This window comes from Neopelma chrysocephalum, unplaced genomic scaffold, assembly GCF_003984885.1.
Source record: "Neopelma chrysocephalum unplaced genomic scaffold, ASM398488v2 Primary Assembly neopelma1_82, whole genome shotgun sequence".
Lineage (NCBI taxonomy): Eukaryota > Metazoa > Chordata > Aves > Passeriformes > Pipridae > Neopelma > Neopelma chrysocephalum.
Genome location: NW_020897744.1, coordinates 3,835,641 through 3,861,847, shown reverse-complemented (window position 1 = coordinate 3,861,847; position 26,207 = coordinate 3,835,641). Strand labels below are relative to the sequence as shown.

At 50.4% G+C, this 26,207-nt stretch overlaps 1 protein-coding gene across 7 annotated transcripts in view; it reads right to left on the bottom strand.

Moving 5' to 3' along the window:
• Window positions 1–26,207, bottom strand: part of DTX2 (deltex E3 ubiquitin ligase 2) — a 34,544-nt gene that overhangs the window by 4,365 nt on the left and 3,972 nt on the right. For 5 of the 7 annotated variants that reach the window (XM_027690820.1, XM_027690824.1, XM_027690823.1 and 2 more), the window contains exons 2-5: window positions 24,944–25,326; window positions 20,416–21,001; window positions 12,035–12,093; window positions 5,087–5,218 (exon numbers count right to left, since the gene is read on the bottom strand). In XM_027690820.1, coding sequence (XP_027546621.1) covers window positions 5,087–5,218; window positions 12,035–12,093; window positions 20,416–21,001; window positions 24,944–25,250 — 1,084 coding nt within the window. In that variant the 5' untranslated portion in view covers window positions 25,251–25,326. The remainder of the gene's footprint in view (window positions 1–5,086; window positions 5,219–12,034; window positions 12,094–20,415; window positions 21,002–24,943; window positions 25,327–26,207) is intronic. The other 2 variants (XM_027690825.1, XM_027690827.1) reach the window with 1 other exon arrangement.

Below are 26,207 nucleotides of genomic sequence, written 5' to 3'. Positions count from 1 at the left end.
CATCCACTTCCAAGATGATCACTGTGTTCTCATCCCTGAGGATCCCGTGCTGCCTGCCAGGCTGACCACCAAGTCCTTCTCCATCTGGCCTGCACTTTCCAGGTGTCTCTTTCTGAGGTGACCTTCTTGTCTCCTCTGGCTTTGGGCTGGAGGAAGCAGTGCCAAAAAGATGCACAGACAAGGTGAAGACAGCGAGGGAAGTGAGCAGAGAGGGCGTGTTACAGCAACAGTAACACCTGCCTAGCCCTTGGCAGAACGCCCCAGCTCACCTGCTCCCACCTGCATACACCTGAGCAGCTTCAGAGCAGTTCACCTTGTTCAGGGTGGTGGGGGATGCTCTCCCCGTGCAGCCCCTGGAGACCTTCCTTCTCCGTAGCAGCTCAGAGAAACAGAGATAACTCACCCAAGAACTGGCCAGGCTCACGCAAATGAAATCAGTGAAAGGAGACAAAAATCTGGTGCAGAGCTGGCTAAGAGTGAGACAGGAAAATTCTTGAGGTACAGCAGCGATTTTGAGCAAAGCAAATGGCATAACCCACCTCACCAGCTGCCATTAGGATGGAGCTGGGGCAATCAGACAGGCAGAAGAGAGTGATGCAGCCCTCAGCCATCCTTAGGAAACCCATGCCTCATGGATTTGCACTGTGGCATTTCCAGTCTGCTCCTGTCACTTTGCTGTGACAATGCTCTGGTGCATTTACAGCCACCAAGGCTGCCTGGAGAGAGGAAGGGCTGGGGAGCCCAGATGCTTTAGAAAAATTTGTCCCCAGCTGCAAGGATTTGAAGGTCCAGTCCCAGAGAAGCCTTGTGATGCTCACAGCTTGGTTTCAGCAGGGGTAGCAAAGCCCACACAGCCTTCCTTGCCTCCGAAGAGAGGCTCTTCCTTGGACAGACCAGCACGTCCGTCCAGGCACATCCCAGCAGCGTGGGGGGAACCAGGAGGCAGCTGGGACCACGGCACGAGCCGCGTCTGCTCCCGCACATGAATCACTTCCTTACAGGACACTTTGCTCCATAAAAGCGTTTCCCTCCAAATCTTTGTTCTAGTCATCCCTTGGGATCATCAAAGCCTGTTCAGTCCCCAGAGTTTTCTGGATTCAATAGAGGATTGGAAATGCAATAGCAGGATCGACTGATGCTGTTTATCACCAGCTGGCCGAGTGCTGTGCTACAGATTTATCCAGGATGCCAAAGAATGTTTACTATTCTTTCATTTACAAAGAGAGGAATATCAAATTGTTTTTAATGCTTCCCCTTCCTCCCTGTAGATAATAAGCTGCTTGCTGAAGCAAGGGCTTTCCATGGGCAACGTTTAACAGATGTGTTTTGAATCCTTGCTCGGCAACCAAATGCTTGCAGCAGTAACATGTCTCCTTCTGTATCCCAAAATGAGCCATATGGTTTCCAGCAGACTTTTTTTTGATACCCTCTGCAGGCCAGACATAGGTTGTTTCTATTTATTGTCATGGACAGTCATACAGCTCCCATCACTTCTGTTCCCTGCACTTGCAAAGGCTGGATCTACCAGCCTCAACCTCTGAAAGGGCTGTCCAGAAATCAGGAAGGTGAGAGGAGTTTGGTGCTAAAAACAGGTTTCTCCACATTCAGCATTTCAGAAGGATAACCCCAGCGACCAGGCTGCTCTGGTCAGAGCACCCCTGTTATTGCAGCCTGTCTCTTTCCCCAGGGGAACAGTGAGCTCCCTCAACTCCAAGGGACAGGCACTTGCACAGTCCACAGACCCAGCTGCAGACAGACAGACATATGGGGAGCAATCAGAGTCAGTAGGGATTAATCTCCTTGCTTGGCAAGGAAGGATAAACCATCTCATCTCCTCTCCCTCCTTAGAGCAGCACTCCACATGTGCCTGCCCACGCTGGGGAGGATGGCTGTGCAGGGAAAACTCCTCGCCAGGTGGAAATGGATGGTGACCCCACCATCCCAGAGGGTAACAAGTAGCAGAGCAAGCCCAAGCCAACACCTCCTCCCTTCAGTCCCCTGGAGGTCCCTGTGAGGTCAGGGGAGCCCTATAGTGTCCAAGTAGTGCTTGGGGAGAGCAAGACAAGCCACTGACAGCAGTGAGGCCCCAGTCAGTGATGCTGGCACGAGGCAGCAGCTGCAGCATCCCGAGGAAGTGCAGCACGGTGCCAGCCGGCGGGAAGGCAGCGCCGATCCATGAGGATGGCAGACGCTGCCAGGCCCTGTGCCAGGATAACACAGAGCCTGCCTGGAGACTACGGCTTCCCCGAGACCCGCAGCACGTGTCTGTGCCAGAGACATCCCTGCCAGAACAGCAACAACGCTAATGAGTCCTGACTAATTAGCGCCTCTGTTTAACACACCCCAGCTATATCCGGCTGCAATTCCATCAGCACTGCCTCAACCCAGGTGGGACCTGGATTGGCAGCAGGAGCAGAAGGGAGGGAGAAGAGGCTCAGGAGAGGCACACTGCACCCACCAACAGCTGGTTGTACTTAGTACACTGCTGGGCCCACTCCTGGATGCACAGTTCTTGCTTGAGATGGAAAATCCTAGAGGGGTGTGGAAAAGAACACATGATGTGAAATTCAGGGCACAAAACAGGCCCATCTCTGCCTGCTGGCTGCTTCAGGGTCTGTAAAGGCAAAGAGAACACCCTGGCCAAAAATCAGGCTCAGGACCTGCACTGCAGAACAATGTCCCTAAGCCCTGAAGGTGTTGTACAAGCACAGCTTGTTCCTAGGAGGGACTGAGCACCCTCTGCATCCCAGGAGGGAGGCACTCTGTAGGACTGGCATCCCGGCCCCCAGCAAAAGGAGATCCTGCTTTCCAAAACAAGAGAGTGATTAACAACCTAAACCACTGAAAGGTCCCCCTTCTCATGGGTCAGTGTGGGAAAGGGCCAAGCTGGCAGAGTCTCCTCTTGCAGCACAAGGATGGCTGGGACAAATCCTGCTGTGCCAGATAGGAAAAGGAGCTCCTTGATGCCCCTTTCTCATTCCATCCTTCCTGCTGGTGTCTCCTCTGCTCCTCTGGAATTGTCCCAGCCCCAGCAGGTGGCATTGGAGAGCTGGCAGGAAGGTGACAGCCTGGCTTGGGGTGGGGGCCAGCGCTGCCCCAGCTCAGCCTTTGGCCAAGGGCAGCCCTGCAGGCACGCAGGGGTGCTCCCAGTGCTGCACCCAGCACCCAGGAACTGGCATCTCATGGCAAAGGAGATGCTGATGGGGTGCAAAACACTCAGCACAGCTATAGCCGCTCCTCTGCTCCCTGGCAGACACCCAACACGGTGTGTGCTGCTCTCACCTCCAGCCCACATCCCATCCTCCTTGCTCCCTGTTCCATGCTCTGCATTGGTGGTTTCCCCACCCCACTCCCAAATTACAAGACACACCCTCCTGTTAACATCCCTTACAGCATCCCGGCTGTTTGCACCCACATCCCCTCCTGCTAGGGAGGGCTGGATGCTGTGAGTGGTGCAGTGCTCAGGACCAACAGACCCCACGGAGGAGAAACCAGCAGCCAGCTGGGCTGCAGAGGAGCAGGCCCGTGTGTCTGTGGCCACACCGTGCCCTCAATACAGTTGTTATTTCATGTCACTAACCAGCAGCAGGTGAGCAATGCCAATGCAGGCCCAGCCCTCGGTGTTCTGGGCTCCTCTATGGGAGGGCCTGGCCCCTCACAGCTCCATTTCAGCACTGTTTCCAGGGCATTCCCACCACTCAGCCCTCATCCCTGGCTGTAGAGGGCTGCTTGGATGCCGTCCGTGCCAGGAGTGGAGCACCAGGAGCCACATTACCCCACCACCTCGCCAGCTGGCTCCATGGAGTGAGATCCTCATCCAGCCCCTCTGTCACCCACCTCCACTCGGCTCTTCTCCTTCACCTCCCATTTTCCTTCGCTCCTCCTGTTCTGCACTGCTTCTCCTGCCGCCCCTGCTTTCTCCTCCCCCTCCATCACACATCCTACTCCACATTTGCTCTCTCCCTCCTTCTCACAGCTCCCTCCATAATGCACTTCCACAAAATACCTCCCTCCTCATTTAATTTCTATTTTCCTTCCTGCCTCCTTCAGACAGCTTTGGACTTCACGGACTCCAAGGAGAGAGAAAAATGTACTAATAAACTCCCCACACAGGCAGGTGCCTCTTCCCCTCCATCTCTAGGCTCTTCCCTTTCTTAAATATAAGCATCTCATGTAAGTGTTGAACACTTCCCACCTCTAGTCTCCCCTTTTTGCTAATCCAAAGGGGGGGACTGTAGGTTTGGTGGTGGTTGACAAACCTGTGCCAAGGTTGGCAAACAACCTCTACAGCTACACCAGGCTGGATTCACACCTACTCCTGCAGAGTCCTAGGGCTGGTACACACAGATGGAATCCAGGCTCTAAACTGGGAGCCCACAGGCTCTGCAAAGGTGAGGGATGCCAGTGAAATAAGAGGAGAAATGAAGGCCCTACCCTGGAGGTGGCTCAGCTCAGCACGAGAGCCAAGGTAACCCATCCCTTCCTGCCAGGGCACATCCACCTGACAGCACTCCATTCCCTTTCACTCCAGACAAGAGGTGAAGAGAATAAATCCCCTGCAATTTGACCTAGAAAGCCCTGTATGACTCAGGGGTCTGCTGGTTTGGCAGATCCTTGTCATCCCATGACTCAATCGTGACGAGCACGGCTCATAAGCAAACCTTCTCTTCAGAGCACATATGGATTCAATGCTCTCCTTGATGGTCCCTCAGCTCCCAGAGTTGTTCCACCAATGACTCAGAAGGTCCTGGTATGTGGACACTCAGGGTTCTCCAAGAGGGTGCAGCAGGAGCACGGGGGAGTCTGACATGCACAGATCACGGAGCTGCTCCAGCTTTAATTATGGATGGAAACGAGCAGACCTACCACAGGACCACATCTACTTTCTCATCTTATTTCACAGCCTGTCAGAGATGGTGCAGGTCAGGGGAGACATGTCCTGCTTCTCCCCTCGGTGGGACGAACATCGTCAGTCAAACCAGAAGAGCCGAGAGGGCGGAGGGAGAGACGAGAGGAAAGGAAGGAGCGCAGAGAGATAAAGAGAAGGAGACGGAAGCAAATATATCAGAGTTTGAGCAGGAACTACCTTTCTTGGACACTTTCCTCCCCTCCTTAACTGAGCTGTGTTTTTTAGTGGCTCTATGGGTGCAGGCAGCTTGCGGCACACGGGTGAGGTGCACGGGGAGTCCGGCGGCTGACATCAGAATAGCCGTCATGCCTACAGTGGGTACGAGGTCAACATGCAGGAGGGAAACAATGGGGAAATACAATCATTAAAAAAAAATAAATCTTTTAAAGGAAATTAAAAAAAAGAAAAGAGGATAAAATAAAACAAAACCCAAGCCCTTGTTTCAGAGGATATAAAACATCCGAGAGGCAGCAGGATTGGAGTCAGCACAAGGACAGGATCCAGAGGTTTTCACAGGGAGGAGCCCAGGTAGCAAATTAAAGGAGGGAAGTGTGGGCACACCTCTGTGCTGGTGTGTGAACAGGACCTTCCTCTTTGCCTTGGCTTTAGGGCTCCTCAGGCATGGAGTCTGCCGTGGTGCAGAGTTCTCCCACTCACCAGAACCCTGGAAGCAGCCCTGAAGGATGCGGGGCATCACTGGTATCCCCTAAAGGTCCTGCTTAGCTGTTCCCACCTAAAGCTACCCATTTTAACAGTGCCACGCCAAACCCATCTCCAGAGAGCAGCTGAACTGCCTTCAAATCCCGGGGCAGGAACTGCCCCACTCAGCTCCTCACTCACCCCACACTCTCTCTCCTCCTTGGTACTCCAGTTTTCCCTTGCACTCCCAGCTCAATACAATCCTCACCCTCCCCCATCCCAGCCAGCTGTATCCACGGGATGCAGTTTGATAAAGCTAATGAATCATTAAAAAGGACAGCCATTCCCTGAAGGTAAAATTGGCACACAGACAGTTACAGGACTGATCACGCTGATCTGAGATGTTTGCCTGTGAAATGCAGGCTGGTTACAAATCATAACATTTCCAAGGTACCATACTGCTCTCACACCTACATCCAAGAGAACACCTGCTTTTGCTTTCCCAAGAGCAATTTCCCACTTGCAACAGACAGCATGAGAACTCAAAAAAAAAAAAAAAAAGCTTATAGTTGCAAACCAACAGCAGAAAACCTAAAAGCCAGCATTTCCCCAAAAGTCACCTCTGATAGCAGACCACACAAACCACATCCTAATGCTATGGACATTCCTGACAGAATCCTGCTAAGTAATACATGGCTAAAGCTCAGGTTTCCAAGGATTTTATTTTTGCAAACCTCTATTCATCTGGGTTGGGAAAGGAAGATTCTAGAGCACATTTGTCCAGGACAAAACCGAGGCACCTTGCCCTTACATGACTGAAAATTGAGTTATGAGGGGAAGCATCAGCTTTGCATGCAAGTGGTAAGACTATTTTCTGCCTCAAATATGCAACCAGTCAAGAACTTGCATCCTGTGACTAGAAATTCCCTGTGCAAAGCCTGTGTCAGTGCCCCACGAGCAGAACCACTCCTACACAGTGCCAACCACAATTTGTGCCTCCTTTTCCTAAGGTCAAAGCACAATAAATATTCCAGAAGCTGCTCAACTCCTTTTCTGATACCCAAAGTTGAATACTTTCACTAAAACTTTCCCATCTATGGACCAAAAGACAGACAGAAGGAGTTGCACAACACAGAAGCCACAAGACCAGGCTGCCCAATGGATGGTGAAACTTCCAAATGGAAATAGGTAAGCAGGCAGCCATGGATCACCCACATTAGGTGCCATCATTGTGGACCTAGATCTGAGGTGCTGCAGGGCCAGAGGAGGATCTTCAAAGCACACAAAGCCTGGGTTAGTATCCCTTGTCCCACTGACAGCATCAGGCCCTTCCCAGCAGGCACAGCCAAGGAGAGCCCATCAGCTCCAGCAATTTCACCATCAGAATAACTTCCTTTCAATCCTGAACTAAAGACCACAAGCCTATTGTATGTTCTCAACCCTGGTCTAAGCCAGTAGTCCACTACTTCCAGGGAGCCTTAAGGAAGAGCTGAAATGTTCCCATAACAAAAGCTACTTGTTTTTTCCATGAGTACGACTGAGCACCTGAAGCCTGGCAGCAGCACCAAAGCTGCCACCTACACATGCACCAGGCAGGTCCCTTCCCCTTCCAGCAGGTTAAAGGACAGCCAGAGGTATTCCTAGAAGAGCAGTACCAACTCACTCTGATTAGAGAGCATGGAGGAACAATATTCTTCAGAAACAGGGAAGATGCTGCCCCCACCACAGCTGGGGAGATCATCTCAGTCTGACCCCACTGAGGCTGCAAAATACAATTCCCAGAATTGGTGCAGAAACCAAAGTTAAAGTTGTGTCTAAAAAAGCTGTTTCTAAGCAGTGCAATAGCACTGATTGCACAGACTGACATTTGAAAAGCGAGTCCAAAGACTAACAGGGATTATCACCACCCACGCACAGCTGACTGATAGGCAAATGCAAAATTAATGCGTTCTTCTGAAGAGATCAATACTGTCTTGCTAACGTTAGCATGCAGAGCCCATAAAAAAAAAAAAAGGGAACACAGCAGAAGCAGAGGCTGAACAACCAGCTTCAGACTCTCAATGTCAGAGGGCAACATGCTGCCTTCAAAAATCAGACCAAGCAAAGAGCAGGAGCCACAGAATTTCAGGCAAGTTTAACTACCCTCTAACACAGTCCCTCTTGTACCTGGAACAGCGTACAAAACTGCCTGCCAGCATCATGAATCACCACCAAAACCCCCCAGCATTTGTTCCTCAAATTCTTTTGTTTTATGAGCTGCAAACCCATCTGCAGCTCCACGCAGACATTTAGCACAGGGCAAACATGGGACCAGCAGAACTACCCCAACCCAATGTTCTCCCAATTTTAAATTGGTCAAGAAAAGGTAAAAGCGGGAAAACACATTTTCCTGGCCAATTTTTAACCTTCTGCTGCCTTCAAAGAAACATGCAATGAATCAATGCACCACTGAATGCAGATTCAGATCAAGAGAGCATTAAAAAAGGGGATGTCCTGGTGTTACACTGCTCTTCTGGCTCATCTCAAACCCCAGCAGCAATGCCTCCTTTGAAGTTCTAACACAATCCTGCAAATCTCAGCATTAACAATCCTCCCACGAGTTTGGTGGCAGAGTCCCCAGTAAGGGATCTCCTCTGCCCCAGGCCCTACATGGAAGTGAGTGTTCATACAAAGTGCCAAAACAATACACAGACACGTCACATCAGCAGGTGGAGTCTCCAATTCTGACCATGGACACAACAAATTCAAGTCAGATCCTGTTGTAGGCATCCATGGAGTTATGTCAGGAGCTCTAAACCTGGATAAATTCTCACTACATACACAAGGGGCAAGTTGCAGCACGACAAGCTTGCCCAGACCAAGCCTGCTTTGGATACCACATGTTCCTGTGGGAGTTCCTGCTGCTCACCAGCAAGCCTGGGAGCTTGAAAAATATTATTTAATATGTTCACACTTTCCATGGGGCACTGGGTTTCTTCCCTGCAAGGACTGCAGGAGTGAGGAGACCAAGCCTTGTGGAACATCCTTTGGCATCTGATCTGCTGTGAACACCTGCAATAACCACGCTCAGAACTGCCTCTTTTCTCTTGCTCAAAGCATCTATTTGGCCAGAAATACAACGTTAGTGACTCCTTGGGGCAAAATTATTTTCACTGGAGCTATGACAACATCCACCAGCTTTTCTCAGCCTGCTGTGTAAATAATGGACTTTTGTAATATCCTGTGCAGAGGCTGAGCACGGGAAAAACACCCTGACATAATGTAATGAGTGTTGAGGACACACTTACTCATATCCAGCCCAACATGCCCCTCTGGTCACCAGCTCTGGCTAATGAGCTGCATTTGCACAGGCCTCAGGCTGGTACAGGGCAGAGCTTATCTTCAAATAACATGAGATCTCAGAAAAGCATTGCTAATTTGTACAATTATATCCACCAGCAAAATCATCATGCTTAATATGTTCCCAAATGCCCCAGCTCCAGGAATCATGTGAATGAGAAATGCTCCGTTTCATTTAACAAAAAGCTCATTTCCAGCCTTCATCATAAAAAATAGTATTAGAAGGGCCTTTATATGAGCACCTTGCCCCCCCCTCAAGCCCCAAGGCACACCAGCTAAACTTCATTATTCCCAGGAGATGTTAGTCCAGCTGATCCTTGAACACCAATACTGTGGTTGAACAGTTTGCTTAGACCTCTCTTCTGGCTTTCCACTGTACCAACCAAATTCTCATGGGGAAAGAAAAAGCTTAAAAGACAAGTTTCCACATGCACTTTGAAGTATTAAAATAGCAGAAAGCAAGGAAAAGGAAATTATGGGGTTTTGTACAAAATATGGTTTTCAAGTCAGCTTCACAATGTCTGAGATCCCAAGTGGTGCTTTCAGAAGAGGTGGGGTTGACAGTGTTACAATTCCCTCGCTCATCACACAAACGAAACCCAGCTTCTCATTCAGACCCACAGGATTCCTCATCTCCTGTTTATCCACCAGAAGCTCCCTCTGCATCCAAGAGATGCACCTGCAGCATTTCTCAATATCACCCATGAGATTCAGGGGTTTTATCTCTCCAGCTTCAAACCAGAGCCAAAGCTGCTGAGGCACCCAGGGATGGAGACCAAGGCCTGTGAGACTTCTGGACACATTTCCCAAAATAAAACCTCCTTCATTCTCATCCAAGACTTCCCTCTCCCTCACAACATGAGAGCCTTAGAGATCCCAGCCTTTGCCACTGATGCTGTAGGAAGCAGCCGCACAGCAGGGACTGGAGGAACAAAAAGGGGCCCAGATTTTGTTAGAGAATAACCTGAGTAATGAGTAACACACATCACCAGCAGGATTTTAAATATGAACAAAATACTACTTTCCAGAAGTGGTTCGAGACACAGAATACAGCATAGAGGGGAAGAAGGTGTCCCTAAAGACCCAACCAATTAATGTTTCAATACAACTATTCCTTTTTACCAGAACTTCACTGCTTCCTTTTTTACCAGAAATATCCCCAGAGACTTGTTTTCCTTCTGCTTCCTAATTAACTTGTATTAATCTTTCCTCTGCTTCCATGTGACTTTGAGGACGGACTCAAATTCAGATTTCCCTCCTCCCCTGCACCTCTGAGGTGTGTCACACTTGGCAGAAGGCAGCACAGTGCCTATCAAAGCAGTGTCCTACAAAGACCTGGATCTGAAGGAGACACTGATCCCAGGGATTTGCTTCTGCACTGACCACACTCAGCTCTGCACTCCCCTGCATTCCAGAGTGCATTGTGGAGAGTTAAAGAGTATTAAAGTGAATAATTATTCCCTTTTGCACCCCCAGCCTGCAACAGAAGTATCAGGTACAAACTTAACCATTTTATTGTATTAAATGGGGGCAAATGTCTTATTTTACTGGGGTTTCCTTTGGCCTCTTATATCCAAACGTGGCACTACAAGGCATAAATGGACTGTGTGTATTCACCTCTTCCAAATCCACAGTGGGTGACTTGTACTTGGAAAATGAGATCACAGTTAACAACATTAACACAGCCTGGATTCACCAAGGCTCTTCAGTTCTCTGCTGTATTTACCTTTCTGTGATTAAGTACCTAATTACACAGTCAGTGCTAATAGCCAGGGGAGGAAATCCAGAGCTGCCATGAGTAAGGGGAGTTCTGCTCAGGTCACCCTCCCAGACGAGGTCTGAGCTTGACTTTACACCTCGTTTCCACAGTGATTTGCTAAGAGGAGGCAGATGGGCTGCATGCTGTCAGAGGACACCAGTGTTAGTCTTCATGCAGTGCCAGTTTGGCTACAGAGACATGCAAGGCACAGTTTTATGACTGTAAACATCAATCCTGGGGACCACTTTTAGGTAGGGTAAAGCCTGGCACTCAAGAAGAGACCATCACCTTTTCTGGAATAAGGTGGTAAACCTTGTCTTGAAAAACAAGAGTGTTACAGTCTCCACTTGCTCAGGAGCAAAGTTTGGTGTCCCAGGAGCTAATAACCTCAACAGACCATGCCTGGACAAGAGCCAGAGGAAGGAGAGGGTTAATAGATATTCTGTAGTGCCTGAAATGGACATGGGAAAAAAAAGTCCAAACAGAAAATACCAGACATCAGGTCTTTTCCACTCCTCTGGGAGTTACCACATTATGATATCTCTGTGTGTGTACGTACAGCCAGGGTCAGGACAGAGAAGACCCCTGCTTTGCCAGAACACCCAAACCCCCCAGCACCACCACACCAGGGCCCCATGGTTTGGCACTGGCTGAGTCCCAACAGAGCAAAGGTGCCAGTGGCTGTTGGCACAGCAAGGCTTCCACTGAAAGCTGCAAGCACGAGTTGGTGTTTTCAAGGCAACGCCATTTCAACTTTAACAGGCAAATCTACTCTGAAAAGGGGCATTGAAAACTAGCACTTTCATCCCTCCCAGACACAGTCCTCAGCATTGTGCTCACAAGTTTGGATAACAAGCAAACCTGTATTCGGCTGCTACAGGAGACAATGTCTGATTCAACTTCTGTCTCCCCTTTCCCCGAGGCAAGGCATCAAAATCCCCTTTAAGCTAAAGACCACCTGAGCTTTTTTAATAAAACCACATTTAAAAAGTCACATTAAAAACCACACACGATCTCACACCAGTCCTCCGTTTTGATTTTAAAAAAGCAGCAAATAGCAGTTTTTTCCACGTGCCCTTTCCTTTGCTACTTGCTCATGCACATGTACAAAAATGAATAGCCGTGCCTCAAATAATCCCACTCATTTTGAGAGCCTCAGGACAAGCACTAATGAGAAAAAGAGTTACTGAAGGTTTGTCCATCCCATTCTCTCCCAAATTTGCCCTCTTTGCTTTTCTGAAAAGTCTTTGAGTCTCAAACTTTATATGCTGGCAACGTTTGTAACTCTTCCTAAAAGGCACTAAAGGAAAATAAGTGCCCCAGAAAGGCAAACCTCTCATTCACCTAATCCTAAGGACTGAGCAAGTAAAGCAGAGTAGGGTTCTTACCTGCTATGGCCTGGTTCAGTTTACTGGGTTTGAGCATCTTGACGGGCAGGTTTGGGGCACTGGAGAGAGAAAAGAAAAAGGGACGAGTTCAACAGCACAGAAAAACCACTAACAAAGAAACCAGCAGTAAAACTGCCTCCTGAATGCCAGAGCCCTGCATATATTAACTGGGCTTAATTGCTCGGATGAGCCCCAGCTGGGACCCTCACCCATGCACCCTTCTCCCATTGGTTCAGGAGCTGCATTTAAGGAGGCCTGTCCTTACCAGAGCTCTCTCCTAGGTTTATTTACCTCTAAGATGGGCTTCAGAGCTATGCTGTATGTAGCTGCCTCCAGCCCCATCTCCTCTTAGCTGGAGGCTGGGCCTGACTCATCCCTTCCTCCTGCTGGACCCTGCTCTGGTCCTCTGATGCATCCCTGCTCTTGCTATTCCACCACAGAGCTTCCTATGAGCAGCCAACCTGCATTATGCATCTAAACAGGAATCCAAAGGGAAGAAAGGCTGAAGGAGACTCACAAGAGTTTGTCACCCATTTTTCTTTGGAAATCAGGAGGATTTGGACACCAAGTATCCCTTTCAGGTTCTTCACCTACTTGTTTGAGCAGTCTTTCTCAAAGCTGGCAGCTGCACCTCAAGCTAGTCTGGGACAGATGGGCAGCCAGGGTCATGCCATGAGTTGGAGAAAGGAGTTAGGAAGGAAAGGGGGAGCAGCAGCATGAACACTGAGGAGGGGGTCACTAGAGAAGACAGCAAGCTGGATCCACATGAGCAGAGCAGGAACATCTGAAATCCAAGAGAAACCACCCATGGGCTCTGTCTCAGGTGGCACACGTGCCTGGGATGGATGAGGCTCATGTGCATCAGCTGCAGTTAATACACAGTGAATTCTGACAACTATCCCCAAGGACTCCCCAAAATTACATCAAACCTGGCCAGCTTCTTAAGAATTCAGAGACCAAGGTGGTCAAAAGCCCAAGTCTCATCCACTATTAAGGGGGAACCTTCTTCTTTCCAGCTGGGATGCAAGAGCTGCCATGGTGCCCCAAACAGCATCACAGAGGTCCCTCCTTTCAGCCCTTGCTAAAATCTTTGTCCCTATTTCCATGACAATGACCAGAGCTGAAAAGATTTGTGAGTGATGTGACTGCCTTCCACCCTCCTGAGAGGGAGGCATCCCTACCTCTTCCCTCTCCTACCTGTCACAATTTGGAATGGGCTCCTGCAGGTGTCCTGAGCTTCCTGAAGAACCCTGGGCAGGACCCAGGGCTTGGTGTGGCACTGACAACCTGGCTGAGTGAAACCAGCTCTTCCAGACCCTTATAAAGCTCTCCAGACCAGAGAGGTTTTCCTTCTGCCTCTTTCAAATGCTGTGCTTTCCCTTTTGCTGCCTCCAATTTTGCAATGTTTTCAAATGATGCAATGGATTGTTCTGCCTACCATTGAAACCCCCCAAATACAGGGGAAATCCTCCACATGATTTCAAAGGGCTTTGAATCAGATGATTTTATGACTATTTTTCTTTCCTGATTCACCTTCTTCATCACAGCTCTTTCTCAGGTATTTCCCTCCTCCTCCTTCATCTCATCCCTTTGCTTCACAGAGACATTTGACCTTCCTTCATTTCCTCCTCCAACTGAGCAGTCAAGAAGACAACATGGAGCCTGGGCACCCCCTCCTCCCCAGCCTGTGACCCTGAGGAGCTTGTGTTTTATTGTCACACCACGACGTGCAGGTGCTTTCACTTCCCCACGGGAGGTAAAAATACAGTAAAGCACAAAGCTGAACTTTCCACTGTGCCAGGAAAGCAGATGGGGGGCAGGGGATCCTTCTAAAGGGCTGGAGCACAGGGTCATTACACCTGAGGCTGGAGAAAGCAAACCCAGAGCTGCCCTGGGAATGGGATCACATTCTGAGATGATGGAGGAGACAATCTTTACTCTTCTTTCCTGCATTTTAAGGCTCAAGTCCAAGTCACCCAGGAACAAGACCTTGTTGTCCTGGTTTCAGCTGAGATTGAGTTGATTTTCTCCCTAGTAGCTGGTACAGTGCTGTGGTTTGGATTTAGGATGAGATTTATGTTGCTAACACAGGGATGTTTTAGTTGTTAGCAGTGATCATATTAAGTCAAGGCCTCTTCTGCTCCTCACCCCACCCCACCAGTGAGGAGGCTGGGGGGGAGGGGACACAGCTGGGACAGGGGATATTCCAGACCATTTGATGTCATGCTCAGTATAGAAACCACAGGGAAAACTGCTGCTGCTCAGTGGGTGTGAGCAACTACATTCTGCATCACATTTCAGTACTTTTATCATCATCATTATTATTATTTTCCTTCCCTTTTCTGTCCTGTTAAACTTCATTTCAACCCAAAACTTTTCCTTTTTTTCCTTCCAATTCTCTCCCCCATCCCACCAGAGAAAGATGGAATGAACAAGGGGCTGTGTGGTGTTTAGCTGGGTGCTGGGTTAAACCACGACAGAATGAGAAGAGCCCTCAAGATCTTCAAAAGGAAATACATAAGCACTTAATGCATTTACAAGTGATCAAGTTTGGGAAGCTGGGAGTGCACTGCAGATAAATTACTATCCATAAGCCAGGGGACAGTTGCTGATCAGTGGTGTAAAGGCAAAGTGTGTCAGCTTTGACTGCTGGAGGTCTTTAAGGCAACTGATGAGACGATGGAGAAACCAAATACTTCTTTCAGTAAATACACCCCTCCCAGTCAGCAGCACCCCAGCTAACAGTGCCATAGGATGCGCTGACCCACTGGCACTGTGGGACCGCCCTGGCACAGCTGCCACGCTCTCTGATTTCTGTTACAACTGCAGAAAGCCCAAAGGTTGATGAAATCAAGGGAAATCCAAACTGCTTTGAGGTACCTCAACGCTGCCTGGGCAGGTCTGCAGCCGCAGTGAGTGGGAGGAAGTGCTGTCATGCCAAAAAAGGTGCGGAAATGCTACTTGGAGCCTACGCTGGGTCTGAAGTGGGGGTTTTTGGAGGAGGAAGGGGAAGAGGTAACAAGGAAGGATATTGCTATTGTAGTGTAACATGGGCTGTGCCTCCAATCCCAGAGCAGCACAAACAGACGTATTTTATCCACCAGCTCAGATTGAAACAACTCCAGCATCGCCAGAACCAGTGCTGGCTTCTTGGGAGAGAGCTGGAGCCAGGCTGGGCTGAGGTCCTGCTGATTTATTGAAAACAGGCTCAGTTAGGAGAAAAAACCTGATGCAGGCAGGCTGGTGGGGGTCTTGCATAAGAGAGATCTGGAGGGCATCAGTGCAAGAGCAAGCACTGCAGTGTGGAGAGATGAGAGGGATCCACTGAGGCACCTGCTCCTTCTGCCTCTGCTGCCCAGGGAGATTTGTAGCCAGGCAGTGCCTCTGACTCCCAGCCAAGCCTTCAGGCTGGGCTTGCAACACCTGAAAGTCAACGCCTGAATTCTCTGAACATTTCCTAGTATTGTCTCCTCCTTCCTGGCCCAATTTTGTCCTGCTGTTCGCTGCAGCTCCTGCTCTCCTGCTGCTCTGTATCTGGAGGTTACCGAGTGGAACAGGGATCACCAGGTTGTGAATAAAGGGATGCAAAATAAGACACTGTCCTCGGAGATTCAGCAAGAAGATACTGTTATGATTTCCCACCACCAGTTCCCAGGCAGTCTGCTATGGGAGGCAGACAGGGCAGACTGATATTTCAACATGACAAAACCACTCGCTTCTCCAGAATTTCTAGATTCTGCAGCACCAGTGAGACAGCAAAGCACAAGGCCAGCAAGAAGGTGTGTCAACAGCTTGGAATCCAGGGCTGCTGCCACTTCAAACACTGGATGGCCAGGTTTGAGCTGAACATCACCTAAGCCACACATACACCATATCCTAATGGAGCAGAAGTAGGAAAGCCTGTAAGAACTCACTCTCTCCACCTGGTGACAGCCCTTTCTTCCTTCTTCTTCCCCTGCACACAACCAGCAGGCCACACATCTCTTATCAGGCATCTTTGTCACCCTCTGGGCAACAGCCAACACTTCTCCCCACAGGTCAGGGCTGCATCCAGCCCTGCCTCACACTAACACCAAGTGCTACCACAACACCCAAAGGTCCAACCCCCTTCCCAGGGCTCACCAACCCTAATGGCAGTTTCTCCCCTACCTTTCTTCTCAAGAAGAGGCCAAAACCCAGACTGAGTGTCTCTAAAGAAGGACCTTTTGGTTTACTGCACACATGTGGCCACATGGATCTGTGGTTTTGCTCCTGGCACCAAGCAGAGGAGAGTCCCCTGCTCCCACTCAGGAAGAACACCCAGCAGCAGAGAACCACGCTGGCTAACAGGGCTGCAGGACAAGTCACCATGTGCCCAGCAGAACCAGCACCAGGAGAGCCTCTCCTCACCATCTGAGGAGTTTTGGGATGCCTACGGACAAAGCTGGAAGATGTGAAGGAGGAGAGAGAAAAGGAAAGGCCTTGCCCAGGTTCTGCTCCCTCCTGATCCTACAAAGCACTAACTGCGGGTTGCTCCTTTTGGGAGATTTAGGGGTACAGCACCAGATCCCCAATACTGTCAATATCCCTCCCTGGCCCTCAAGACCCCCATTCCCCATCCTTTCATACAAAATCCTGTCCCCCTAAGCTGCCTGCTTTATTTGTCGACACAATCTATACCAGAAGCCAAAGCCACATAAACTCAGAGGGGCCAGCAGAGCTACAGCAGGGATTTGCCTGACTGGGGCACTAATTAATATCCCCAGGAAGATTGCTTTCTGCAGCTTTACTCGCTCATATTACAAGCAGGGTGTTTCAGGAGTGCCCTACTCTGTAATTAGCCAGCACAGCACAGGGAACAGGGTAGCTCTTGCCCCAGGGATGGATGCTTTCCCACGAGGGGTGGGAAGGATCATGCCAGGAGGTGGCTGGGATGCTGGGGAGCCGACCCCTGCTTCCCAGATCTGGCTAACAGCACTGAGACAAGGACACAACCTTTGCCATGGGACACTCCATGTGCAGATTCCAGTGCTCTCTGTGAGAGAGGCCAGATTCATTAACTCTGTTTAATACATGGGAGGAAACTAATGCACCAAGCAGCAAAATAACTTACCCACATGTATTTAACACATTAGCAGCAGAGCCAAGGATATTAGCATCTAGTTAAGCCTTGGCACTCTTCTCTGGGTTTCCCCTCTTTGACCCTCTTGAGAGCAGGAGGAAATCAAACCTGCATTTTGCAGTGCTGGAGCTCCGCCTGCTCTCACACACCCGCCCTCCAGCAAGCAGCAAATACATTTAACAACCATCAGTGCCACAGGAGCCTGGGCATGCCTGTGCTGACAGCCCCTTCTGGGGGCTCTCCCTGCCTGCCTGCTAGAAATAACTGTCACAGCCACACGGGAGTCAGGCAGCTTGCCAGGATGAACTGTGCCTCTTTCTCGGCCCTGCAGGACAGAGGTTTATTTCAGTGTTGCCATTTTTAGCTGTGTTTCCTGAAGAAACTGGGTGTACACAACTGCACTGTCTTTCAGTCTCTCCCAGTCAGCTTTTGAGCTCTTCTGCCAGTTGAAGTTGAGCTCCAACAGGCAGCTGGGTCATCCCTGAAAGATTTGTGAAGATAAGCAGTTTTGTAAAAGCAAGTAATCTGTCAGTGGTGCTTTGGAGCCAAAGGCTGTGGGGTGAACACAACACAACCTTTATTAGACATCAGAGGATCCACTGTGGCCTGCTGCTCACTTCCCTTTGGCCTCTGAGCACAGGTCAGCACACAAATTGCAAATCACAGTTAAGGGGAGTGAGCAATGCTGCACACTGGACACAGCCAAAAACCCTCGGTGGGATAATTAGTGCAGGATAATTAGCCCCAAAGGCTGGACTATTGGGTGACGCAGGACAGTGACTGCAAGGTAAGGGGAACAAACCACCACGCCATGTCCAGCCGAGGGGGGAAGACAAGGAACCCAGAGGATACAATAACCCAGGAATGTTCTGGGCTTAGGAATTAAATGAAACACATTGTTAGATTTTGCTACTCAGGTTTCCCCTAATTCATAGAAATTAAAGGATTTTCTGCTGAACACGAGTTTCACAAGCCCAATACTGTAACTCCAGCCAGGAGCAATTACACCCACCCAGTGGCATTTCCGACTCAACCCCAGTGCAGAGGTGACAGGAAAAAGCCATCCCAAGCTGTCAGCTGGGGAAGAACAAGTCCCTTTCACATACAGCACGCCACTGGAAGATGGACATTGCCCCCCTGCGTGCACTTGGCTGTCTGGCAGGGACAAAGAGAGTGTCCCTGGCAAAACTAATCCCAAAGGACTGGAGAGCACACCCCAAGGGGACAGACAGACAGGCAGCCAGGGGAGCAGGGCTCAACTGAAGATGTGGGTTTTACAGAGGGTGACCATCACACAGGTCTGACAGCACTCACTCACTCCCTTCCAGGTGACCAAAGAGCTGCCACCTGCCCTGGGGGGCATGTCCTGCTGTCCCCAGCACAGATTTAACCATACAATCCCCTTTGCATCCCCCAGAAAGGCTGGCTTGGGCAGGGATAGATGCCAGGACACCAGCCACCTCATCCCCTGCACACCACCAACAGGTGAGCTGAAAAATGGGTTGAAACAGCCCGACCTCAACCAGCCATGGCATTGCTGGGCACCTCCAAGCCTCCTCCTGGCCATTCCTCTCCTCCTGGTTGGCATTGCCTGGGTCGTGGGCTCAGTTCATGGTGAGGAGACCATGCCACCCCTCTCTGGGCATCTCTGTCCCATCCTCCCTCCTTCCAGGACAGCCTGTCCCCCCACCAGTAGCACAAAACATACCCAGACCCTGATCCGCTCCAGACAGGCTTGTGGGGCAACTGCTGCAGCATTTGGCTCTTCCTTTTTAATCTTCCCACCCTGAGAGTCACTTTGCAAATCACGCTGAGGCTTTGGGGAAGGATGGGGGCTCCAGGCAGTCTGGAGCACCAACCAGCATCTCCCAAGAGAAGGGGAATTTGGCAGCTTCTTCAGGAGACAGCAAGAGCCTCACTGGGAGCTCCTGCAGGCAGTGCTGAGGTCTGATTTTCAGCCCTCCTCGAAGGTGACTGGAACAGAGGAGTACTGTGAATGCTTAAAGCACCACGAAAAATCACCAGGTGCAAAAAAAACCACCAAAAAAAGACCGTGAGAATGAAGAACAGGATGTGAGAAGTCATTTCGCTCAGATGACCCTGAAGAGGGAAAGTCCTGATACAACACTAAGAAAAATACCTCAGGATTCAGCATCTTGTTTAAAACACAAATGAGAATCAAAATGAACCTCAAACCCCTGTGCCTTGTGTAATTAGCAGAATGTGCTTCCAACACTCTAGATCTCTTATCTCTTTACTTACCTGGGGTAGTTTGGACAGGTAAGTCAGCCCTGGCAAGTTCCCCTGTAGTTTCTCAGGGGCTCACACAGTGGTTCAACAGCTGGATTATTCCCAGGGAAGTGAGTGTAAGGCTCTGCACACTTCCAGCCATTCACAAACAGAGGGAGTAGAGAGCCAGCCCTTGCTTGGTCAGATGCTCAGTGCCAGCACTGCCACAGACAGATCTCACAGACCTCTGCTAGCAAGGGCTTGTGCACAGGAGGAGTTAAGATCCTGAGAGTGTGATAACTGACCATGGCTTGCCCCAGCAGCCCATGCCATGGAGAGGAGATGAGGTACCAGACCACAAGCCTCTGCTTTTCACTGAGTTGGCAGCAGCTAAAAGGCCTGAAGAGAAGTGGAGCCCATGCTCCCACACCAGTAAGATGCAAACACAGCCCTCCTTCAGCTCCAGCTGCTCACTGATGGGAGCTGAGAGAAGAGCCATGGTGAAATCCAGTGGCATTTCAACTCTGCATCAGCACTTAGCCTGACAAATAGCCTGGACACCTGATTTTGGCAGAGAATTCATGAGGTCTCAGCCACACCCAATGAATGTAGTGGTCTCCTCCTTGAAAGGGAAGAGCTTTGAACACAGAGCAGAGTTCCACTCTATGTTTACTGCCTACTTTGAACTAAATAAGTGTTTACAAGTCCCCTTTTAATTCACTCAGTCCCTCTCAAAGTTGTTTCAAAGCCTAACCTGAAATACCACCAATCACTATTAATTCCCTCCAACCTTCAGAACCTCAACCTGTCTGATTTCTCCAGTGGTTCAGGGAAGACTGGTAGACAGGGACTATATTTCAAGTGAGGAATAAAAGGAGTGGAAAGCAGAGGAAAAGCTTTTTCACCCACTGCACTGGACACACAGGCACAAACCTCTGTCTCCTGGGGAGAAAACCCTTGTAAAGTCCTCTGGGACAGAGAGGCTCCTAGATAAGGCAGACCTGAGCACAGCAGATGTCTTGGACACACAGAGGTGAATTAGGGTCTGTACCTGACTCCGTTAGATGCAGACAGTCCTGTGCTGGGGCCCCCAGCTTGCTGCAAAGCCAAGGTGCTCTGTGCATTGAGTCTTGGTGCTGACCTTGCTCCAGTCAAAGTCGGTTTGTTATAGGGCACGAAGCCGACGCTGGAAGAGCTTACTGACGCTGTCCTACCGGAAACCTGATGAGCAGTGGAAGAGTTGGGAAAGTTTATCATGGAGTGGCGGTAGCGTGTGGTGATGGGACCAGTCCCGCTGTTGGGCCAGCACTGCTGGCAAGAACAACCCACCCCCGTGTGAAGGGGTGCCAGGGAGGTCGTCACTGGGTACGGGGCGTCCAAGCGCCTCTGGACGCTGCGGCGGAACCTCGTGGTCTTGTTGGTCTGGACTTGAGCCACAAAGTCAACCTCGTAGTTGTAGCCCAAGGGCCCGAGGTCTACTCGCTGGTGGTTGGTGGCACGGGCTTGCTCCAGGAACACGCAGACGTTCATCTCGTATGGGGACCACCCGCCTTCGTCGTTCTGCCATTCCCAGACGATGCCCTGCCCCGCAGCGGAGTCCCCCGGGAAGACGTGCCTGCGGACAGCCCGCATCGTCCCTGTGTGGGGAGAGGGGGAGTAAACACAGTCATTCTGAGAGCAGAGAATTAAGGAGGATTTGTTTCTGCGCAGATCTGTGGCGCCTACAAGAGGGTGGTCTTCCTCACCTCTCCCTCAGCAGGGGCACTAATAGAGCTTCTCCTCCCGACAGGGCTGGGTTTGGTCATGAAGCTCAGAGAAACGCAATACCCTCGAGATCCCTGTCCCTCTGCCAAATCTGATTGTGGGCTGGCAACAGGTTCAAAAGCTGCTGGGAGGAAGGGTGGGAAAGGAGGGAAGGAGAGAGGATGCAGACGCAGACACACCCGAGCACAAAGGCAGTGTGATCACATATGCCTCCCTGACGTTAAAAGGAAAAAAGTAAAAAAAAAAAAAAAAATCAGGCTGAGGCACAGATCTGGTTTAAAAAACCCCAACTCCCACAGCCTTGACAACAGAGTAACTATAGAGACACAACAGCATCGGGAAGTGCTTTGCAGGAGCACTTAAGGGGCTGAACACCCACTTTGCTTCACAGAGGTCCAGACAATTTTGGTCTTGGGAGAGTGGGTGAAGTCCCGCAGGGGCAGGGACAAGGACTTTGGAACAGGGACAGACAGGGCCAGCTTCTCTAGGCTCCTGACTGCTGGGAGATAGAGCAAGACTAGAGAGGAGAAGATAATGAAGTAACTAGAAGAGAACAGCTGTTCAGACAAAGGGAGAGAAATGGAAGCAGACATTCTACTCTTGCAAGGCTGCTTGATAGCAACAGCAGGAGCTCAAACTCCCTGGAAGTCTGGCTCTCCAGGATGACTTCACTCCTGAGTACTTTATCCCTTTCTGCAAAAAAGCAGCAGCCTAACGAGAACGAGGGAAGCCACCCAACAGGACAAAAGCTCTGCAACCTCTGCAAAAATGCCACGGGGCAAGCAAGTCTAGGGATGCAGGAAGGTGGGAGTGAACAGGGGTGCAACAAATTGTTATGACACAGGAAGATTTCAAAAAACGGTACCAAGAGGAAAAAACCAAATAAAACCTCTAAAGAGGTCATGAAAGTTATGGCACCATGTTCCAGGACCCCAGGTGAAAACAGGCACTTTACACCTAAAGCCTGAGGGGAACTGCCCTGGGATATCACTGGTGGCTCTGTGGGGTGCAGGCAATCCAGGCAAGCTTCACTCCCCACAGGCACATCCCAAAGAATAGTGAGGACAGCCCACGTGGGACTCCACACTGCCAAAACTCAACTGCTACCTGTGTTCAGGCTCTGGCTGGCTGAATGCTGGATTGAGGATATTGAGGATCTTTGCCTCACCCTGCTGTTCTATCCAATAGTATTGGGATACTGTGGAAACTACTACAAGGTGACCTTCCTAGCCTGGAATCAGTGCCTTAGTGGGAAGGCAGATGCAACAGTCAAAAGCAAACTCTAGCAACAACTGCTCCTATCCAGCAAGTCCTGCCTAGTTTTAGAAACACAAACCCAATGGCCTCAAAAGCTGGGTAACTTCGAGGATGAACCCCCAAATAGGAGGACTGGGGATAAGACTGGCTGGGAATGAGATGGTGAGACATGCACTGCTTTTAGAGATGAGTGCAAGGAACCTGCTCCCAGAAAAAGGGGACTGCTACGGGTAAAGCAAGATGTCAGAAATCCAGTGGGACACATCTCAGAGGAGATTAGCAAGGCTGCCATTGCTCCAATGGCAGCTCAGAAGATAAAAGCAGCACAGAGAGGGCTCAAGGAGTTTGCAAGCAACCTGAGTTTGTAACACCCCCAAACAGCAGCAGGGACAGCTTTTAGGAGTCAACAACAAGACCAAAGCCTCACACTTGGAAAACATCCCCCTTCCCCCAGGCTGGCAGGGAAACTGGCATTCCTCTCCAGGGTGGGCAAACAGCTGTGGTCAGAGGACAACTCCTGCTGCTTCCTTGCACTCAATCCCAGCTAATCTGCCTCGACCAGCAGCTGAAGCCCACAGCTAATCCTGCCCACAGGATCCCCCCACACAGCTGTCATTCCCTGCTGGAGGGGACGCTGCTCCCGTTAACACTGGCTTCCTGTTATTCTCCCTGGCTTCCTTTGAAGAGCCTATTTATCTGTCTAATAGCTAATGAGCAGAATACAACAGCCTATTTTTTGCACTGTTTAAAGATTTTTCATGGGGATGTTTCCTGCAGAGATTCTTTTCTCCAGCCCATGACAAAGTTCAGCTATCGGCTCGCTCGGAAACGTTCATGTTTAAGGCAGAGCCTTGCAGAGAGGAAAAGCTTTGCCTAGAACTGGGCCATGGAAAGGGGATATGAGAGTGTTTCCAACAGTCACATTGCAGAGCACACAGGTATTTGTGGAGGGAGGCTCAAAGCCCTGGCCCCTTTGACCAGCTTCCCTCTGGATCGGTGGGAAACACTGCAGGAGAGCTGTGGAGCGGAATCAGCCTTTTTGTTATTAACAATTCAAACTCAGATCTAGTCCAAGGAAAGATGAGATCATGCCAGCCAACATAATTTCCAAAATTGTGCTGGACTGTCCCCCAGACATGACAAACTCTGAACCACCCTGCAATGGCCAATATTCAGTGGATGTTCTGAGATCTTTCACAAGGCTCTAGAGAGACACAAGACCTCTAAGGAGAGACAGCTGCACTCACGGAAAAGAATGTCCCATTTACACTGGGATGCATCTTTCACCCTCCCACAGGCTCTCTGCTCATCTTCACCAAAGAGTTTGGGACTGCTGCCCACATGTTGGAGCACTGGCTGAAAGGGCAAAAGGCTGGAAGGTTCCTTCACAAGTTTGGCAGGAGAAAACAGGAAAGAAACAGCTGCTGGTACGAGCTCTGGTGGTCCATGTTGTACTGCTCAAAGCCACAGCCTCAGCTGGGCTTCCCGGTGCTCAAACAGGCCACACTGAGCACACCTGCCGAGCCATCCAGCTAAGAAACTCCCCAGCTCACCCAGGACACCGTTAGAAAAACTAATCTTAAGGTCACTAAGAATAAAACCACGGATGCAGCTGTGATGCTCACATTTGCTCCAACCACTTCCCTTTCCTGTCAGCACTGGATGATTGTGCAGTTGGTTCAAAATATTGCTCATTTACTGCTTCAACTGGCAAGAAACCGCACATGTCCCCCCCCTAAAGCTCGGGGGGGATGCTCGACTGCGTCCTGGGGTGATGAGAGGTGTTGCAAAGGGGAAACTGATGGATGGAGAATTTTCCAAAGCAGCCATTCATTCAGGGTGTGTAATTTGGGATCTCCCTGGATTTTCCAGGGATGAAGTGCATGCATTCCATCCCTGCCCCTTTTCTAAGCTCCAGCTGCTCAGCACATCTGGAGCAAAAGAGGGTAGAAGTCATCTCGGCAAATTCTGAGCTGTACCCCCAGCAATCCCAGAAGAGAGGAGGATGGAAATCAGGTCTCAATCCTGCTATTAAGCCCATCCCTTCCTCCCTGGGAGGAAGCAAGCCAGGCTGGCACAGCACAAGTGCAGGGAATATTCTGCTGCAGCATTTCGGTGCTGTGTGGGGGCTGCAGGCTCTCACAAGCAGCTTGTATGGGGCAGCATGCCAAGGTAAAGCAGCTGGCACTCCAGTTCCAGAGGGAACAAGGGATTCAAGCAGGAGGGTTGGAATCATAAAAAGGCCTTTTTTACGCAAGTGGTCTCAAATGGTTGTGGGTGGGGGGAGTTTCCAGCTCTGAGGGCTCTGGCTCATGAGCTGTGAGCTCTGGGGGACCCATGATGATCTTCCTTGAGGGATCCCTGCTGCCTGCACCCAGCTCCACAGATTCTCCCACTCTGGGCAGCACCAGAAGAGCAGCAGATGTGCCACCCCTCAAGGAACTGCTCAGCATGGCAGCAGACAGCACAGTTTTGTAGGGCCGTCCCACACAGAATGAGGCCCCCTTATCCCTGAGCACACAAGCAAAACCCCAGCGTGGGCAGGGAAGCTCCCTTACCTGTATCCTGCCGGAACTGCGTCAGGCTGGGAATGTCGATGACGTAGGGAGCCAGGGCGGGATCCGCACGTCCCAAAGGGATGCTGCTGACAAGCCCCGATCCCGAACGTCGGCCCTTCTGCTGAGAGGCCTGAATAACCTGCTCAATGTAGCTGCAGACATTCCCTCGGTATGGCCTCCACCTGCCAAATTCATCCTGCCATTCCCACACCGCCACTACCGTGGAGTTGCTGCTGTGCCCCGGGGCAGAACCGGGGAGTCCGGATGGCCCGGCTGAACTGCTTCCTGCTCCCTGAGCTGCTGCCATGTTCCTCCCTGAGGTCTGGGCACGACTGGAAGTGGCAGCTGTGCTGGCTGGCCTTACACCATTTTCTCCTGAGGACCTGCAGCGAGAAATAAAGAGAGCACACGGAGCTGAGAATGATGTCCCAAATCCCCCCATCCTCCATCCAAACCACACAAGCCATTTGAGAGGAAAACAAGCTCCGACTTTGACACAGGATGCATTTAGGAGAATACAGAGCAGCAGACTGGCCCCAAAACCCTTTGGCTGAGGGTTAGTGAGGCACCACCACCCACTCCCTGCCAATGCTGGCAACTTCTCTTTCTCATTTTGTGGAACCAAACGCCACCCGAGTCACCACAAATCTGTATCAAACCACCCCCTGAGCCACTGCTGATCATGTCAGGGAGACCTGTAAGGCCTGACTGAGTTCAGACAGACACTCACTAGCCAGGAATGTGCCAAGGCAAGAGGGCACTCCACCCCCTTCCCCATCCATGCTCAGCACCGCTCCTGGCAGTGTTGTGCTCTGACCACCCTGTCGTGAGCTGCCAAATGCTCCTCAAACACTGGTGCACAGGAATGACTTGGTTACACAACTGGTTCCCAAACTCTTCTCACCGATCTGAGCTCCAGGGCTACACCATCAGCTCCATTCAGGCTTCTGACCACTCAGCTTTGATCCAGGATCAGTCCCATGACTCTTTCTGTGTAGCACTGTATGTGCACACAAAGCCAGGAGACAATCCTTCATGCACAGTTTGCAAATCACAGCACATACACTTTTACAGTTGAGTGTGATCCCAGCAAAAAATGGATGGGAAGGAGTACAGGAACACCAGGAGGAACACAGGGTGCTGAGGGCAGCCTGTGTTGAGGGCAGTGATTTAGTAGGTCCTCAAGATCAAAGCTGCAGCTTCTCAGGTTGGAAAACAAGGAACTCTTGAAACAAGGGACAATCTGCATCAAGGACTCAAGCCA